The following is a 17,763-nucleotide window of genomic DNA, read 5'->3' on the forward strand; positions in this document are numbered from 1 at the left end:
CTCAGTGGATGCAATAAGTGACTATATGTAACATTTCCCATGTGCCCACTGTCAACTACACCTTCAATTAAAAGATAAAGCCAGATGATGTGTTTATAATTCGTCCTATTCGTTCTTAAGCCTGTGCACAAGATGCAAAAGATCAGGAATGAGAAGAGTTTTGATAAAAGAAAAAAAAAAAGCTTTGATCAGTATCATAACACAGACTTTCCTGAGAACGGTTCGATTAAAACTGAGAACGGGAACTTTTCCAAATCCCACTGCAAGTAGAACCATTTTCATTTATCTTGATATCAACGTGTTTCTACTGCTCAAGGCATTTGACAGATTCTCATTCATATGCAGATCTGCTACATTTACTTCTGGGGTCCTCCTGTATTAAAGTGAGCGTTGCGGTATTGTGATTAATATTGTGTATCTCATGGTCCAACATTTCATCAGAGAGCAAACTGTACACACAAGCAGTACTTTAACATATTAATATAACAGACTAAGTGTTTCTGTAGAGGAAGCAGATTGTACACAAACAATGGAAGTGCCTCCAGAACAGTTCTGACTCATCAGAGTCAGGGGCCTTTGGGTCCTATGGGTTGAGGGAAAGGGGCCTCGTTCCAGTGCATCCCACAGATACTTTTATCAGTTTGGGATCTAGTGAATCTGGAGGCCAGGTCAACATATTTTTTTCATGTTTTTTTGAGTTGTTCCTAAACCGTTTTTGTGTGCGTACTTGCATCAGGCTGCATCCTGCTGTTGCAGCCAAGGAGTGTCATTGTGATGGGTCTGGTCTGGTCTAGGTGGGTGTTACATGTCTAAGTCAGTAACATCCACATGCCAGATCCAAAAGTTTCCCAGCAAAATGTTGAGTTGTCACAAGATGATCAATGTTATTCACTTCTCCTGTGAGTGGTCATAATGTAGTGGCTGATCGGTGTATATTATATGGTAAATGTGATGGCGCTTGATTCAGCTGCGTCTCCATGGGACTCATCCGTCAGGTTTAACACTACCACACGGACGAGACACAAGTTTGCAGAATCTAATGTGCCCGAGAAGTGAGATCACAAACACACACACACACACACACACAGACTACACACCTCTGAGAAACGGTGACAGCACTGACAAAGTTTCTCAAGCAATGAGAGGACGAAGGAGGAAAAACAACAAAGTGCTCCTCTTAAAACACAGAGAATAGAGAGTTCCGGGACGTCTCGGTTCATCTCTGCTCTGCACAGTCATTAGAAGGAAACGCCAATAAACGGGAAGCATTTTGAGGCAATTTTCCCAACAATTACTACAAACAATACTTTTTTTTCCGCCCCCCCTCTATTCTGCTTTTGTATTTTATGGCTTAGCACAGTATGTTTTACACAATGATCTCGTCCCTGCTGGTGATCTCCAATACTGCTGACATTATTATAACCCATTTCAGTGAAAGCTCTTTCTCCTTTCTTTTTTTATTTTTTTTTGTGCCAGTAGCAGGCTCAAGAGATTAAGTGCAGCGGCGGGGCAGAACAAAACAAAAAGGATCCACGGCGATAACTAAATGTGGATGTTTGCCTTTATAACGAAATGCAGTAAGAGGGACGTGCAAGTTGCGGAGTATTAAAAACACGCGGGTCATTCTCTAACCTCCGTCCAACAGTCCTCCCTGTTTCCATCTGTTCGCTCGTATCTCTCCATCTCTAAAGTTCCTGAGATTTGCATGCGCCCCGTATCCACAGTCATTATTACATTCGCATTCTCCATTAACATTGATTTCTAGGGCCCAGACGGAAATCAGATTGCCTCTCATGTCTCCTGGACAATAACAGTATCATTTAAATGGTTTCCTGCGATGGCCGACATTACGGAAGTGAAGCCGTTATACAGTACATAAAACACAGTCGATGCAGATTAGTGCAGGATGTTACTCTTATGAGACAAAGAGGAGCTTTTAAATCTGCCTTGTTCCAACAGGCATCAGGGACACTGCATCGTTCATTTCGGGGCTTGAAGGCTGCTGCATTGAAGCAGGGAGTTGTCCGTAGAAGTAGAAAAAAAAAAAGATCTGGTCGGACTTCACAACCCCGATCAAAGTCCTAGTTGATAAAACTCTAACGAAAACGGGCTGATTCTTCACTTCACAATCCTCCCAGAGCAGGATAAAAATTACTGGGGCGGTGATAATAAAATCCCGTTTCATAATGCCAGAAGGCATCGCGCCGTGTCTTGGTATCCGTTCACTGTCTCACCTGATAAACATCAAACCACCAGGTATTGTAGTCACAAAACACCTGCCTGATTATATTTTAATTTTCATTTAATTTCTTTAAAACAAACAAAACAAAGGCAACGCAAACAGCAGCATGAAATCAAGTCTGATGACTTCATCAAGAACATCTCAAGTCTGGCTTTTTTATTTTAATCACTCGTTACATTATAATGTTTTGGATTTAGGTCTTTAAAAGAAACACGGTCTGACTGAGTTGAATGTACAATCAAATGTTCTGGGTTCTTGTAATATCTGAATAAGCAGAGGAATTGCATAATGGTAACTTATATTTTTCGTACTGTACCATCCAGTCTTATGTAGAACAGGGGTCTTCAACATTTTTCAGGCCAAGGACCCCAAACTGATGGAGAGATTAAGTAGGGACCACCTACCTACTACATGTGTTCTATATTAAACTCAGCCTAGTGCTATTTATATATTATCATCATCATTTAGCATTCAACACTAAGCTACTCAAATAATACACAGGTTCAATTATTATTATTATTATTATTATTATTATTATTATTTTTATTTCCAACAAGCAACAGTATGGTAGAAATTAAAAGATAAAGAAAATAAAACAAAGCGATCCATTTTGGCCTCAGTAGTTGGCTGATGGAGTGAGCTGCACTGTTAGCTTCTCTTCTGCTAATATTATAGCATGCTTCTGGATCTCATTTTGGGACTGCATAGGCTCTCGGCCAATCAATGAGTAATATGCGGCCTTGTGATTGGCTCAGCAGCAATGGGGGCGGGGCCTATTGTGTATAAGAGGCTTAGATTGACAGGTCTAGTGACTAAAAGACTACGTCTTCTGCCTCCACATATACCTTTACTAAAATGTGTGGGATTCATGTTAATGCTTATACAAAGAAATTTTAATTTGAGGGGGAAAATTAAAAAAATACAAAAAATGTCTCATCAACCGAAGAGTTTGCGACTCTCCTGCAGTACCTCCGCGGACCCCCTAGGGGTCGCAGACCCCCTGTTGAAGACCTATGTACTAGAAAGTTGATTTCAGAGCCTAAATCTTGTTACACACTCGGCGAGAAGTTTGACATTTGCCCTGCGAGAACGGAACAAAAGTTAGTTTTGGCCAGGAAATTTATACTTCACGGTGAACTCTGGGTAAGTCCTCAGAGGGCCCTCCCACTGCAGCAAACATCCCACACACTAAGCATTGTGGGAGATGCAGGAGACAGAGAAGAGCCCTTCATTCAGCATGCACCCACCCACACCGATCTCTACCCACGAGAGATTAATGCTCACACTGCGAATATTAGCATCTGGGAGCTCACAGAGTGGCCACTAGCATTTCTGCTTTTTACGCATTAACCACACCCACTCCAATTTCCCACCAATCACAGAACAGCTGTCTCTAGGCTGTATATGTAACAGCCTTAACACAGCACATACTGAATGAAAGCCTGGGTACAAGTTGGAAACCGGTCTCTTTCTCTTTCAGCAGTCTTTTTCAGTGTTAGATAGTGCTATTTACACCTTCAGACAGTTTAAAGTACTTAAACCAAACCACTCGTCTTTGGAAAGACAGCATAAACCCTCCAGACTGGACTCCAGGACCATCTCTCTGAACTTCTGCTGCACCCATTCAAACCTTCGCTCTACAAAATAAGACGCGCATTTCTAAAGAAGCCCAACATCCTTCACCTTAGCAGCAAACACAGCGGAGGCATCAACCATTTAGACGAGCACTCATTCAAACGTTATTTTCAGCTCATTCTGAGGCGAGGTGAATTCTGTTCAGTCACCATTAACGTGGGGGAGTGCTGCAGGTGCGTTATTAATTTTCTCCCACAACACTTAGGGGTAGGAAGGGAGGGAAACACTTATTCGCTGGGCCTTCTCTGCCAAATCAGTGTTCAGCGGGGAAGTGGAGCAGAGCTCGAGCCGAACGGCGTTCGGTGCGAGGCTGAGGTGAACGAACGCCGCAGGAGAACAGCAGAGGAACGGACGGGTCTGAATCAGAGTGACACTTCCAGGCGGCTCAAACGAGGGCTCATCGAGGTGCTTAGAAGGTTTCGTACGGCTGTGATCGGCTCTCTGTACGGCGAGGTCATCAAGTTTGGCTGACGGCTAGAGAGGAAAGTGTGAACGGTGGAAGGGCTGCGGTCCAAACATAACAACAGCGCAGCCTCAGGTGAAGGTGAAAAACGGAGGGGTGCTCTTACAGCCGTCATGGAAGCATAAAGCCTTCGGTAGGAATCTGTGAGCTCCTTGTGAATTCCTCATTAGGAACTACAATGGGTGTATTTCTGGGTCAGAAATAGGTACATTTCAAATGTTTGCTGCTACAACCACAACCTCCAGCGAGAGGAGAACACCTCTAATTTATTCATCACTAGTTGTTAATCTGATTTAAAATATATTGATATATAATATATTTTATATTGACGGAGAATCTCTAAAGAGGCAAAGTCCTGGAAACACCTCTTTAACCAAATGGCTCCTGCAGCTCGATCTCTAAATCTCTCGTTCATCTTACTTTTGCAGTTTTCAAATTAAGTTTGGGATTTCAAATATCTTCTCAGAGCATTATCCTGTGTGAATTACGATCATGAATTATGCGCAAATTCTGTTCGTGATGACGAAGCCCGCCCCAGAAAGCTCTTCTGTACATTAAATATTGCATTAAGTCGCTTCCTCCGTGTTTTGTGTTTGTACATCTGTTTACCGTTGAGTCCGACGCGCGGCTCTGTGTGTTTATTCTGCAGTCGCTGGCTCGTGTTGTACAACTGAGACTGTACGTTTGTCTAAAACCGAGGCATAACTGCCAAGGTCACATTGCACTGTGCTTGTTGGGGAGGTATTTGTGCATTTAGCGCAAGCGTTAATGGACGTGTGATTGAACGGGACGCCGAGGCAAGAAAGGGAACATTAAATTATGCATCACTAAAAAAAGCTGAAATGTGGATTTGCGCTCGCACCGGGTGTCACTTTGTGTCTGAGCGTGTTAAGTAAACACACAAGGTAATGTTTAGCATTTTTACTGGCGCGTAGGTGACCCAGAAGAGTACTTTAGAAGAATGATGCATGCGTGGCATCAGTGATGATCCATCACACAGATTTAAATGGAAAAACCATCTGGACAAAAAAAAAAAAACACCTGCAAAATGTTAAAAGCTATTCTTCCTCTATCTGTTGAGTTAGGCAGATTTAAAAACCTCAGGCAGGAACTCAGAGTCTGCAGCCCAGAAATATTACAACATTTCAGTCTGAATTCTACAGAGGTGCACTCAACTGACGAAAAAATATAAATTTATATAACAACAATATAAAGGTTCAAGAATATGAACTTGAATTTTAATAAATGTTCTTTGGAAAATGTCACATTCACTTGTGTTACATACAGTTTTAGGCTGGATGCAATAAAACTCCTATTTTATACTTTATAGATACGGACTGAAATCTTTTTTTTATATTCGTGTTTTACACTGTGCTCTTCTACAGAAAGATCAGAATAAAATAAAAAAGAAAGGGAGCTGCGAACAAAAGCCTTAGTCGAGACAACTTCTCCAATAACTATAGTTTAGTTTAAGGCGAGACACTACAGGTGAACAGGGTAAAACTTTGAACTAATAGATATCACCATGAAACTTCTCCAGTTCAAGAATTGTGCTGGAAGAACTTAATACGATTTTTTTTTTAGTCACAGCAGAGTTACCATGGACGGGGTAAATGCTGGAGACAATGTGGACAGTCTATGGCTGAACATTTCCATATATTCTGCCCCCTCATCCAACCATATTGGCAGGATCTCGTAGGAGAAATTCAATCAACCTTTGGTTTAGAAGGTGATTTTTGTTTGTGACATTGTATTTGGGTAAAATTACGGATAGTTACCTCTATAGAGTGCTCTTCGCTGCAAACAAGAAGGCCATTACAAAGAAATGGCTGCAGACAAATCTACCATCAAGGAAGGACTGGATTACCATTGTTAACGAAATACAGTACATGAAAAAACTGACTGCATTTTTTAAAAATAGCTTGATAGAAGAAATGTTAATGCATAAAATGGTGTTTTTGCCCACTGTGTCTCACTTTGAAAGTGCACAACAACCTTTTACACCAGTTATTTATCACGCCGTACCTGAGAGCCGGATCATTTGGCAAATGAATCTAACATCGTGACTTCTCCGACAACCGAACGTGGACGACTGGGCCTAGTCCACGCAGTCCCAACGCAGCTTTAGGACATTTAAAAAGTCATTTCAGGAGTTACACTGAAATGGCCAGGTTGTTTTGTTTTTCACCATTGTCCACTGTAGGTTGTCGTAATGGACGCCTTTGAGGATTGCTTCGCTGAAAACTTATAGGAGAGGGGAAGTTTGCAGCAAAATCTATAATTCATCACAGCACAAGCCTGTGCAATCACATCAAGCACTTTGCACCGGGGACTAAACGGGGTCTAAGGCTACAGAACATTATTTTACCGTACAGCTCCTCTACAAAACAGTAACAGCGCTCCAGCAAACACCAGAACATGAGGCTGCAGAGGGGGTTAAGGTGGAGGAGGAACAGGAACAGAGCTGTTGCTCACTGGATCAATACCTTATTCCATGGTCAACTGCACACAAACTCCCTCATCTTCCTCTTTTCCTTTTTTTTTTTATATTTTCAGTTTCTGGTAGGAGATGTATATTAGCCACGAGTAGACTGGAGCTGTGGTGGCGAGAGGGAAAGAAGCTGAACAGATTCAGATGCGAGAGCCCTTTTTTAAATTCTGTGAGGTTGGTGCCTGAACGTGCCGCCCAGACCTGCGCCGCCGCCCGGCAGATAAGATGACAATGAGCGTTATAATTAAACAGGCTTCATCACATCGGTCATGTGAACACAAAGGCGCTGATAACAACAAGAGTTTCGTGGAGTGAATGTTCTTTTTAGTGGAGTGGGTGTGTGGATTCCTCAATCGCTTTGTTTCTTGCAACTACATGCACCGATCAGGCACATCATTATGACCACCTTCCTTGCGTAATGTTGTGTACGTCTCCTTTGTGCCTGCTTTTTTTTATGCGCAGGCGGATGTTCAGGTCTTAAAGGGTTAAACTGTTTGTGTGTGTGTGTCTGCGTCAGGCTGCATCCTGCTGGGGATGGCTGCTGCAGCCATCAAGGGGGGGGGTGCTACATGTCTAAGTAACATCCACATGAATGAATGCCAGGTCCAGAAGCAGAACACTGCATAGTCACAAAAGAGTCAATAACATTTTCTTCTCCTGTCCATGGTTTTAATGTTGTGGCTGATCGGTGTACATCTACATATAAGACAAACTTGTAACCACAGAGGTCACAAATTTTATGATCCTCCTTTATTTGTTTTTACTGGAGCTGCTGTTTCATTTCTTTTCAAAAAGCTGAGGGGCCGACGGATAAATTCCTTCGCAGTGAGCATCGATGGGCCGTGAGCTCAGGTCTCTTGAAATCTGACGCAACTGTTGCAGCAACCATTATGCGCGAGCACAAACATCCCAGCTCCGAGTCTGCCCGCTTATATATACTACCAGGCTAACCCGGGTTTGCCTTAATGTGACCTTCACCACGAATCCCCAAACAAACCCAGACAGAAACACACAGAGCCTAATCCCTCCTGATCCTCTGGTGTCCACGCAGAGCCGGACACTGCTGGAGCTGAAGTGAAGACATGAATAAGAACAAACTGCGTTTAAGGCTGACTGGACTCCGCGACGCAACCTGACACTCTAAACAGACTCAGAGGAGCTACTGGAAAGTCGGCGTGTGTGTGTTTGTGTATGGACTGGGGGGAGATTGGAGGGAGAAAAATGGGTAGCGGGTCATATCTTGGTGGATTAGTGAAGCAAGGCGCCCGGTGGAAGCTTACAGCGCTGCGTGCTGAAGCCAGATGTCAGTGTGTTGCTTTCTGCGCTGCCTTCCCCTTTTCTGTCCTCTCAACTTTCCACTGGAGTTAAAAAAACGCCACAAAAAAATGGAGATTAGGACTACTTTACGAAAGCGTCTCCAAATGTTGCAGTTAGTCCCGAGAGTCCAAGAAAGGTGTTTTATTTAAGCAGTTTAAGGCGGGAGAGGGGAAAAAAGGTGTTGTGGAAGCATCTGGAGAAGCCCAAACATGTGTGTGACCACCAGTAAGGAGCTTATTTACTCAAATATTTAGCACAATTTTATGGAAAATTTTGACTTTACTGCAATTTAACACTAAGTTACCACTATATTTGTAAAGAAAATAGATTTTTTTTAGTAATTATTTTTATAGGAAATTTTACAATATAAACACAAATGATGAGTTTAAAAAATGTAACAAAATCCCAAATGAAATCGAGTAAATTAGCATAATGACACAGGCCAGAATATATCTTGTCTGGGTTTATGAAATTGTGTATTTTATAGGGGTGTAACGATTCATCCAGTGCATCGATGAATCAATTTATTTTCCTACGATCCAACTACATCGATCTGTGCTCGGCAAGTTGGCCTTCTGGACGACATACATTGATCTAATATCTATTTAAAAGGTAATCAATCGATTGTATCGATACTAGGAAATAACGCATTGGATTAAGCACGTCAGACTGGACAAACAAAATTTATAAATTAGTTTTATAGACCGAAAACGCCGTTATTCAAATATGCGTTAGCTTCCGGCTAACATCAATGGCAAAATTAGTGTATATGGTAATGCTAACATTCGCCTTCACGTCTCGTCCCACCAGTGACACACACTGACCTGAGCAAAAAGAAAACAACTCGATGAAACGTCGGATAATTTGACGTGCACGTGTCGGTCACCACCATCATGCGATATTGTCAACAGACCAGCGTGTAGTGAGAACGTCAGCGCTCAAAAGAGGAGATGATAAACAGAAACGGACACGTGGTGTTAAACTTCTGGGCCATAATAACCTCGTTCTTTATTGATAAACCGAGCGTCGTCCAGCGGATCCAGACACTTGAGGAAGTTTAAAAAGTGACACTAACCGGTAGATTAAGAACCCCAAACAGTAGATACTGAGCAAGATCGTTATATGTTGGCGGCCCGCCACTCCTAAATGAATGTAGGGGAAACACTGAGTAGGTATTTATTTCAGTTACACTGGTTTAAATTTTGGCTAAAAAGTTACTGAGTCAATTTCAAGTCACTGAATCGTTTCGGATCGGATCGTTCTAAATGAACCAAAATCGTCCTTGAATCGTATCAGCAACCGCGAATCGTGAATCGAATCGGATCATTGTTGAAACGAATCGTTACGCCCCTAGTATTTTATGTGTTATTTTCATGTTTATTTGTTTTTATTTCATTTTAAAATGTGAAATATCAACAGCGCGTACATGTTGAATACATCTCTTGCCTGCCTGCCTACTAGCCTAAACTTCACGGATGTGTGACTTTATTGTGTCACCTTGATGGATTTTAGTATTTTGTGCACATTGTGTATTGCATCTTCTTCAAATCATTTTGTCACAGCGCACAAAAAGGGCAGCACGTAAGGTTTCCACCAAGACAAGAGAGAAAAGCCCAGAAATTAACACATATGCAGAACCGCCCGACATAAATCATCTCACACCCTGTCAGATTTATTTTGTGACCTTTTGTTGTGTGGGGTGGGGAGGGCGCCGTTCCAAGATTTGAAACTACTCGACTAAATTACCTCCAGTAATTGAATATATATGAGTAACTGTAGCCTTATATCAGCCGCGGACAACAATGGCTGTTTTGCTCATAATACTAATGCAGGATTATATATATATCGCTGGCACAGTGTAAAGGTTCTGTACTTTCCCTCTCCCTTAAAGAGACAATCAAAAGAGACAATCATGTGCCTCGAACGCCTCCTCCAGCTGCAGAGCGTTAAACACGTTATACATCAATAAGGACGTACAGCTTCCCATTGACCTAAAGCTCCTAAAAGAGCAGCAGATGGCTCTTCTTGCTTCATCACTTCTGTCGCTCACCTCCCTTTTTCTTTCTCACCTGCTTTTTCTTTTTGCCCCCCCTCGCCACCACCACCACCACCAGCACCACCCACCCCTCTCTCTGGGCTTTTCTCCAGTTTACACGATGAGCCGATGGCCAACAAACAAACATTGGCCCCGGTCCTCGGCAGGCAGCGAGGACACAGAGCAGCGGGGCAGAACAGCAAGGTTGCTATATCACTTTCCGCATGATGCCTCTGCAACGCCTACACACTGTACCTCACCGGCACCAGCTCCGCTACTCAGAGCCACATGATAGCTGATAAAAAAAAAAAAAAAACTCACACTCCCAACACTCACAACCCCTAAAACTTTGACAGTAAATGACTTCTGCCTTTTAGAATAAATGATTACAACAGAAATGTCCAGACAACACAATAAGGAGTGTTACGTCCGACCTAGGGGAACCGAATGTAACATGGAAAGGATGCCCCCCTCTCTCTCCCACTCCCAAGGAAGACCATACAACAGAGCTGCAGACCAACAAATAATTATTTATTTAATCAACAATGGTAGTGATAGGCTTCAGGGTGAGCATGGCCCAAAACAACAAACAAAAAAACACTGTGCCCCCAAGCTGACTTACCTAATCAAAAATAAAGGAAATCAAAATACAGGTTTCTAACCTGACTCCCTATAAAAATAAACAGGAGAAAAAGGTCCCAACAAAAAGAGCTACTCACCCTTACCACTACCTGGTCTGCTAACAAATACAAATTGCCAAATCACACACAAATGCCTGGTTCAGTTGGGAGGAGGGTCAAGAGGAGAGGAAGAACTCCAAAATGACGGCCATTTTATAGGGTTTCCTCCCGCCCATTCACCAATTGCCAGCCAGCACCTGGAGACCAACAGAGGTGGCACCACCCTCAGGCAGGGAGGAACAGCACATGGAAAAGGGAAAAAAAAAAACAGCACAGACAAGTCATACATCCAAAAACAAATATTACACAATGACCCTGGGTCATAACAGGAGGCAGTTTATGTTTATTCCGTAGCCTTCAATTGTTTCCATTTATTAAGATTGTGAAAATATCTCTGTGAAATCTTGAAAAAGGATAATACCTCACCAACTCAACTGAAACAATGAAACAAAATGCTACAAAACTACAGTACGGACTTTCTCTGACATGCTGTGAAGAAGAAGAAAACGTTTTTGCCTCCCAACTTGACCGAGTTCACTCATAAAGAATTAAGAAGGTATTTTTTCAATTCTGCCCGTGTCAATTTCTTTTCATCTTCCGTTTGTCTGTCCCGCCCCGAAACTCGTCATTCTACGTGGGGCAAACATGTGCGGGATTTGTTCAAGAGTGAAATGACGGTATCAAACATTTACGTGCTAGTGGTTTTCTATTAAACAAACTACCAAAAGTTTCACACCAGAGGAAGGCGTGGAACTGCAGCCGTAAACAAGAGCGGGGAGGGGCAGCACAGATTTTACATAACCACCTTTAAACTCCACCACTCAGTGCGATTACATGCACGTGAAAAAAGATGAATTATTGCCTTAATCTGACTATAACAGGAGAACTTAAGTGCATGTAAACACTTTATTCCATTTAAAATCGGAGTTCTCATTATCGGATTGAGACACCCAGATAATGCGACTGAAATCGGACTTATCAATCGGATAATGCGTGTGTGCATGCTCCACAACCGCTGCGCTGGCGTGGGACCCCGGAACAAAAACACCAAAGAAATACGATCGCAGAAGAAGAAGAGAAACGGAGCCGCTAGAAGAGCCGTCTGAGGGATAGCGCGGATCTTACCTGCACCAGAAGTGGCGCGAACATTACGTACGAGATTAAAAAATGTACTATTATCCATCTGGTTGTTGTTTGAAATGCTCCTACGCTGCAAGAACGACTCTTGTTTATTATATCACATAATAGGTCAACCCGGAAATCGGGCCGTGTTAACGTGGTATTATCCCGCTGAAAAGACACGTATCGCCACCTAGTGTGGAGGAGGAGAACAGTTGTTGGATTTTTTTGCGCTGCATGTAAACTGAGACTGTAGTGAAAAAGTGTCTTCTTTCATGTGCTCATTCAGCTTCAGTCACACACCATGTCTGTGATGGAAATTAAATTCACCAAACAAAATATAAATGGCACATCCGGCCAGCCTTGAAGTTAGCCCGGATGTCTGGAATCAGTCCATTGGGAAGTGATGATGCTCCAGCAAAGATTCACTCAACCAATCAAAGTGTTCTGGCGAGCTTTATGGACAGAGGAGCAACAGCAACGTAGTCATACACGACACACACACACACGAGTAAATGGCTCCGACTGGTTGCAAGACTTTCTGATTGTGTGCAGACATACTTTTCTCTCTGTATCGGTTGAAACGAGCCCCATAATTAAGTCCAAATAGCACAGTCATAGTCAAAAATACAGCAGACGTATCCAGTACTAACAGGGGAACGTTAAACACAGTCAGTAGCCATCGCATTCATTCCACCATTAGCTACCTCCGTGAAGGTGATAATGTTCATGTTCTGATTTGAAACACACGTGTGCAGTGCCGCTGAGTGTGAATGGGTGTAGCTGCATCTCTGACCCCGGCAGTACCTCGTTTCCGGTACATATCGGTAATCTGTAATTTCTTCAACCTCACTCAATATCGAGGCGCTTGGGCAGCCTTTAATATACCTGGGCCAGCTGCCAAGGTACAGCTTATGTGGGAAGGAGGACGTCGGTTCATCTGTGTGTGTGTGTGTGTGTGTGTGCATGCTCACATTTCGGTATAGACACATGTTTTTTTGTTTTTTTTAGTCTCCAAGGACTTTTTCCGTCCACAAAATACTTGATTTTACTCTGAGACTGTGACAGCTATTATCGGGCAGTCAGGATTAGATTGGAAGTGGGAAATTATCACCACTTGCCCCCCACCTACCACCACCACCACCACCATCACTTCAACCCCCGTTACCATGTGTTAAAAGGTTCCAGACTTACACTCATTTAACACTCGAACGGGCACAATAGAAAAGCTCCCACGCTCCACCGTCCCCTCGAAAATCGTTGGTGGGTGTAAAGATTTAATCGGCCATCGTGTCGGACACATCAGGACTTCTTGTCATCAAAATCTGACGCTTCGATTCCTTGGTTCCTCTCGGTCTCCCTGCCTGTCCGCCCCGTCTGTGCATCTACCTTCTGTTCCTGTGACTTCCTGTCGGCTTATCTGGAGGTCAGAGTCTTCACGTGTCCTGTCCGACGTCTTTAAAAGGAATTCAGAGACGTCCGAGGTGTCAAACGTTAGCGTGTAGTTGTTAAAGTGCTTAATTTTTTGAATCCTGGGTAAAGTTTTATAGGTAAAATGGATCATGAAAACGTAGATTCAACAGAAGGGCTTACAGCAAAACGATGCTATTAAAATGGGTTTTCCTTTTTTTCTTTCTTTCTTTTAAATGACAAACCGCTAAATAAAAAACGCGTAACCTCGAGACGTCTTTCCGTGCCAATTATAAAATTGAAACCAGCGCAATTAGAATGAGAAACCTGAAGTTTATTTATTCATTTTTTTACCCTTAAGCAGAAGTTCTTTGAGGGTCAGATCATTTGGAAACAGTTTTTAGAGATTGCCTCTCTCCTCTGTCATGTGGAGGTGAAGTACATCCCTTCAGCCGCGCTTTTTTAATCCACTGGTCTCTAGGTGAGCTTAAAACCAATTCAAAAGCACGAGGCAGAAATTAACCCCACTGCAAAAGTTGGTAGCACAAACGCGCGTGCTCCATCCAACAAGTTCAAGTAGATTTTAAAATACTGTACATGAAGGTAATCTCCACTTCAAACAAAGCCCACACCGAGCCTCTGACAAACCAGAGAGGAGAAAGTGTTGATGGTTTTCCACATGACTGCAGCCCGGCAGCGAAACGGTGCCTCTCTGAAGTGGAGGTGAAAGACATGAAGAGGTGTAAAAAATTATACCTTGTAATGAGACATTAGTGTAACGGAAAAAGATCCTCAGTGTGGGGACGACTGCTTGTTTAATGAACAGACCGAGTTTCCACTGGAAGAGAAGGGTTTAACAGCAAGTGGGAAAAAGAAATCTCCTTCAGTAAGGAAGTAAATCCCCTTTTTTGCTCCGAAGCCGAATCCTTTTCAAGGTATAATATGTAACATTTAAATGTCAAAAACTGACGAGATTAGTGAATGCTTTATTGACTGGAGTACCTGCATTATCCCATTATCCCGTGTTCACACACAAACCTGTAATTTTATGCAATAACGGGGAGAGAACGGTTCCTTGCCGCTTTTACACCCCTTTAGGTAGAATGATCTTTAGGGACACTAATGTATACCGTAGCGTTACAATATTACATAAATGTTCGAGCTCGGTCGTTTTAGTGGGATGGTTTCGGCCATGGACAAGAGTGCCGGTTGGCAACGCGGTTTAATCCATTGCCAAGCCTCAATGAAATTTAGGATGGTATCTATCGTCACGTCATCTGCCTCCTCCTCCTCCTCTCCCTCCCCTGTATTCCCTCTGAGTCTGTGAGTGGAGTCAGTTGTGGGAGTGGTCCTACAAGCTGCCAACAATCGATATTCACAGCTGTTACAAATACTGAGCCTCAACACCACAACCGGCCGTGTACCCTAGTTTTCTGGTCCAGCGTTTTGTTTCCTAAGCTGTACAAATGATTCAGTCTTCATCTGCCGACAGATCTATTGTGTTTAACTCCTGACTCTGACTCCTCGGCTTCGGACAAACTGGACGCATCATGGCCTAAGACTCCCGCTCTGATTAAGCAAATAAATACCTACTCAATTTTCTGGTTAATTTTTATCGTCAAAGTTGTCGTCTGAAGCACACAGTATGTAGCACATGAGCTGTCTGTTCATGTCACATCATGTGTATTCAGGTCAAGAATATGGATTTCATTGCCCAAGATTTCTGAACCAATAAGTCACTGTCCTTTAAATCCATCAATATTCTGTCTGCCGTCCTCACAGTTGTCCTGCATTACTCATAAATCCTGGTGATCAAACGCGTCTCGTGTGACGTCTCCATTACCACCAGGTGGAACTGTTCTTTGGACTCTGTGTTTTTTTACTTTTCACTTCTCTCTCATTATCCAATTAAAGAAATAGTTTTACCCACAGTAGCCGTATGGGTTTTTACAGACAATTAAAATCTGCTGGAGCTGGAAATCTGTCAGAATGAGAATCTCCTTTTAAATTACATTGGTGAAGCATGTTTGTGTAAAAGTCTTGTTCCATTTGTTTTAATTTTATTGTTTGAAAATGGAAAACGAAAACGAGTATTTACAGTCGACAACTGACGAGTTGAAAGTAAAAGAGATGTTTAAGTTAAAGAAATGGCTCCATTTGGCTGCACCCACTCTAACAGCCAGGCCTTTAGACTGGCCTTTGCATTGGAGATACGAGATCTGGAAAGTATGGGTGTTTATGCGTGTGCGTTAGTGTTAACGTGTTAAGACAGAGAGCGGAGAGAGAGCAACACACTGGAACATTGCCAGATCAAGAGCAGAGCGCAGCAGGGCAGGCGGAACCAAAGGTCTGTTCCACAGGGGGAGTGATTAAGACGTTGCGCGAGGCCCACAGGGGAGCGAAAGGGCAGAAAGGAGAGCTCATTACCCATAATGTAAAAGAAGAGGAACTCTCGCCCATCGCCGTGTGGAAAAACTTACACACATCATTACTTAAAAATCCTCCGCCGAGTGAAGTGTAGCGGAAGCAAATAAGTTGTTTACTCTGAAGAAGTGTTTTTCTTTTGGTTTGAAGAGGCAGTCAATGAAGGACGGAGGGGGGCAGACAGTTTTTTTTTTCTTTTTTCCACTGAATGAATGAATTTAAATACCTGAAGATGCTCTGACTTTACTTTTACAGAACTTAACAAGCGTATGCTCATGACTTCTTATAATTATAATGATGTGTTGAAGAGTTTATTTATCATGAAACAACTTTTATTCAACCTACTTTATTTCTCATACTGGAACTTGAAAAGGAAGATTTGCTCGATTTCAAGATTTCTTTGATGCGTGTGATGCATTGATATTAATAATTAGTCTGTTAACTGATTAGATATTAACAACAACAAATTAGAAAAAAAAGTACTTTTTCCACACAACAATGTCAATGTCAGACGTGAAGTCACATGTCTTATCGATTACCTCAGAGGTGTATCAGGTATGTGACTGACTAGCAGAGAAAGAGGACTCATGTTTGTCTACGCTGATGCCTTTTAACTGAGAAATGCCGAGCAAACTTCATTCAAACGTTGCGTAAAAACCACATCGACTTAAACAAGAACTTATTGTCTCTTGGAACTTGGTGACTCAGGTAATTGTCTCATCTGTGTCAGTGAATCTTTCACTTCTTCCATTAGTTCTTTTTTTTTTTTCCTTCTGTGCCACAACCAAAGCTATTAAATACGTGATTTGCCATCATCTGGTCAGATTCAGCTCGTTCTGTGCTTCACATCAGCGCTCAGGCTTTTCCGCCGGCCTACCTGGTTGATGATGTAGATGCCGTAGTCGATCTTCTGCCGTCTGAGGATAGGGTGGAGGTAGTGGAGCCAGTACTTCAGGTGATTTTCTCTGTGACGGAACGGGATGATGATGGCCACCTAAACAACAGTGACAGCTGCACTTAAATCGGAGCCATTTTACTTTGCTCTGTGCCAGTAAACGTACTGAATAAGGTCTATGGAAGAGGGATGCATGGATTCTCTCTTGACGTAACTGTGCTGAAATGAACTGAAAGTCGCCCTGATTAAAGTCACAGTGTGGACAGATTAGAGGGTGGGAGCAGTTCTCCTTCATGTCTGCTCTTGAGATGTGTGTGTGTTCAAAACCGACCGAGGCTGAACTTCAATTTATCATGAGATCTTCATAATACCGCATTCAGATAAAAGCCGGCAGCTATCTGACCTTGTGTGCACTGTGATGGTCGCACACTGAAAGACCGAAAGGCTGGAATCCACTCTGAACTCAGACGAGTAACAAGCAGGGGAGAGAATCAAACACTTAAAAATACTCATTATATTTTGTAGGGGATCATGGCACAATTCAAAACTGCCACAAAAAATGTTTTGAAAGGTTAAACTTAATTATTATTATTATTTCTGGCACTGAAGCTAAACTTTCGCAATGATTTCAATTCTAAAAACTGGAGTCAGATCCCATTGGTGAATATTATTTCAACATAGATTTGATTTTATAGAGATTTCATTCTCCACATCAATCCAAAACAGATTTTTGCAATTTGATGTATGACATAATATTAATCTTGTTAAAGGTTCAAGGCACAAAATACACCGACCAGCCATAACATTATGACCACCTTCCTAATATTGTGTAGGTCTCCCTTGTGCCTCCAAAACAGACTCACCAGAGAATGGACATGAGTCTACTGAGGGTGTCCTGTGGTGTCTGGGAACATAATGTTGTTAGTGGGGGGGCCTTTAGGTCCCATGGGTTGAGGGGAGGGGCCTCTGTGGATCATCCCACAGACACTTGATCAGTTTGGGATCTACTGCATGTGGAGGCCAGGTCAACACCTTGTGCTGTTCTTTAGGTT

At 42.6% G+C, this 17,763-nt stretch overlaps 1 protein-coding gene across 2 annotated transcripts in view; it reads right to left on the reverse strand.

Annotated features, from left to right (window-relative positions):
• Positions 1-17,763, reverse strand: part of b4galt2 (UDP-Gal:betaGlcNAc beta 1,4- galactosyltransferase, polypeptide 2) — a 187,256-nt gene that overhangs the window by 77,154 nt on the left and 92,339 nt on the right. For both annotated transcript variants that reach the window (XM_047588864.1, XM_047588865.1), the window contains exon 4: positions 16,694-16,810. In XM_047588864.1, the coding sequence (XP_047444820.1) occupies positions 16,694-16,810 (117 nt within the window). The remainder of the gene's footprint in view (positions 1-16,693; positions 16,811-17,763) is intronic.

This window comes from Mugil cephalus, chromosome 7 (assembly GCF_022458985.1).
Source record: "Mugil cephalus isolate CIBA_MC_2020 chromosome 7, CIBA_Mcephalus_1.1, whole genome shotgun sequence".
NCBI lineage: Eukaryota > Metazoa > Chordata > Actinopteri > Mugiliformes > Mugilidae > Mugil > Mugil cephalus.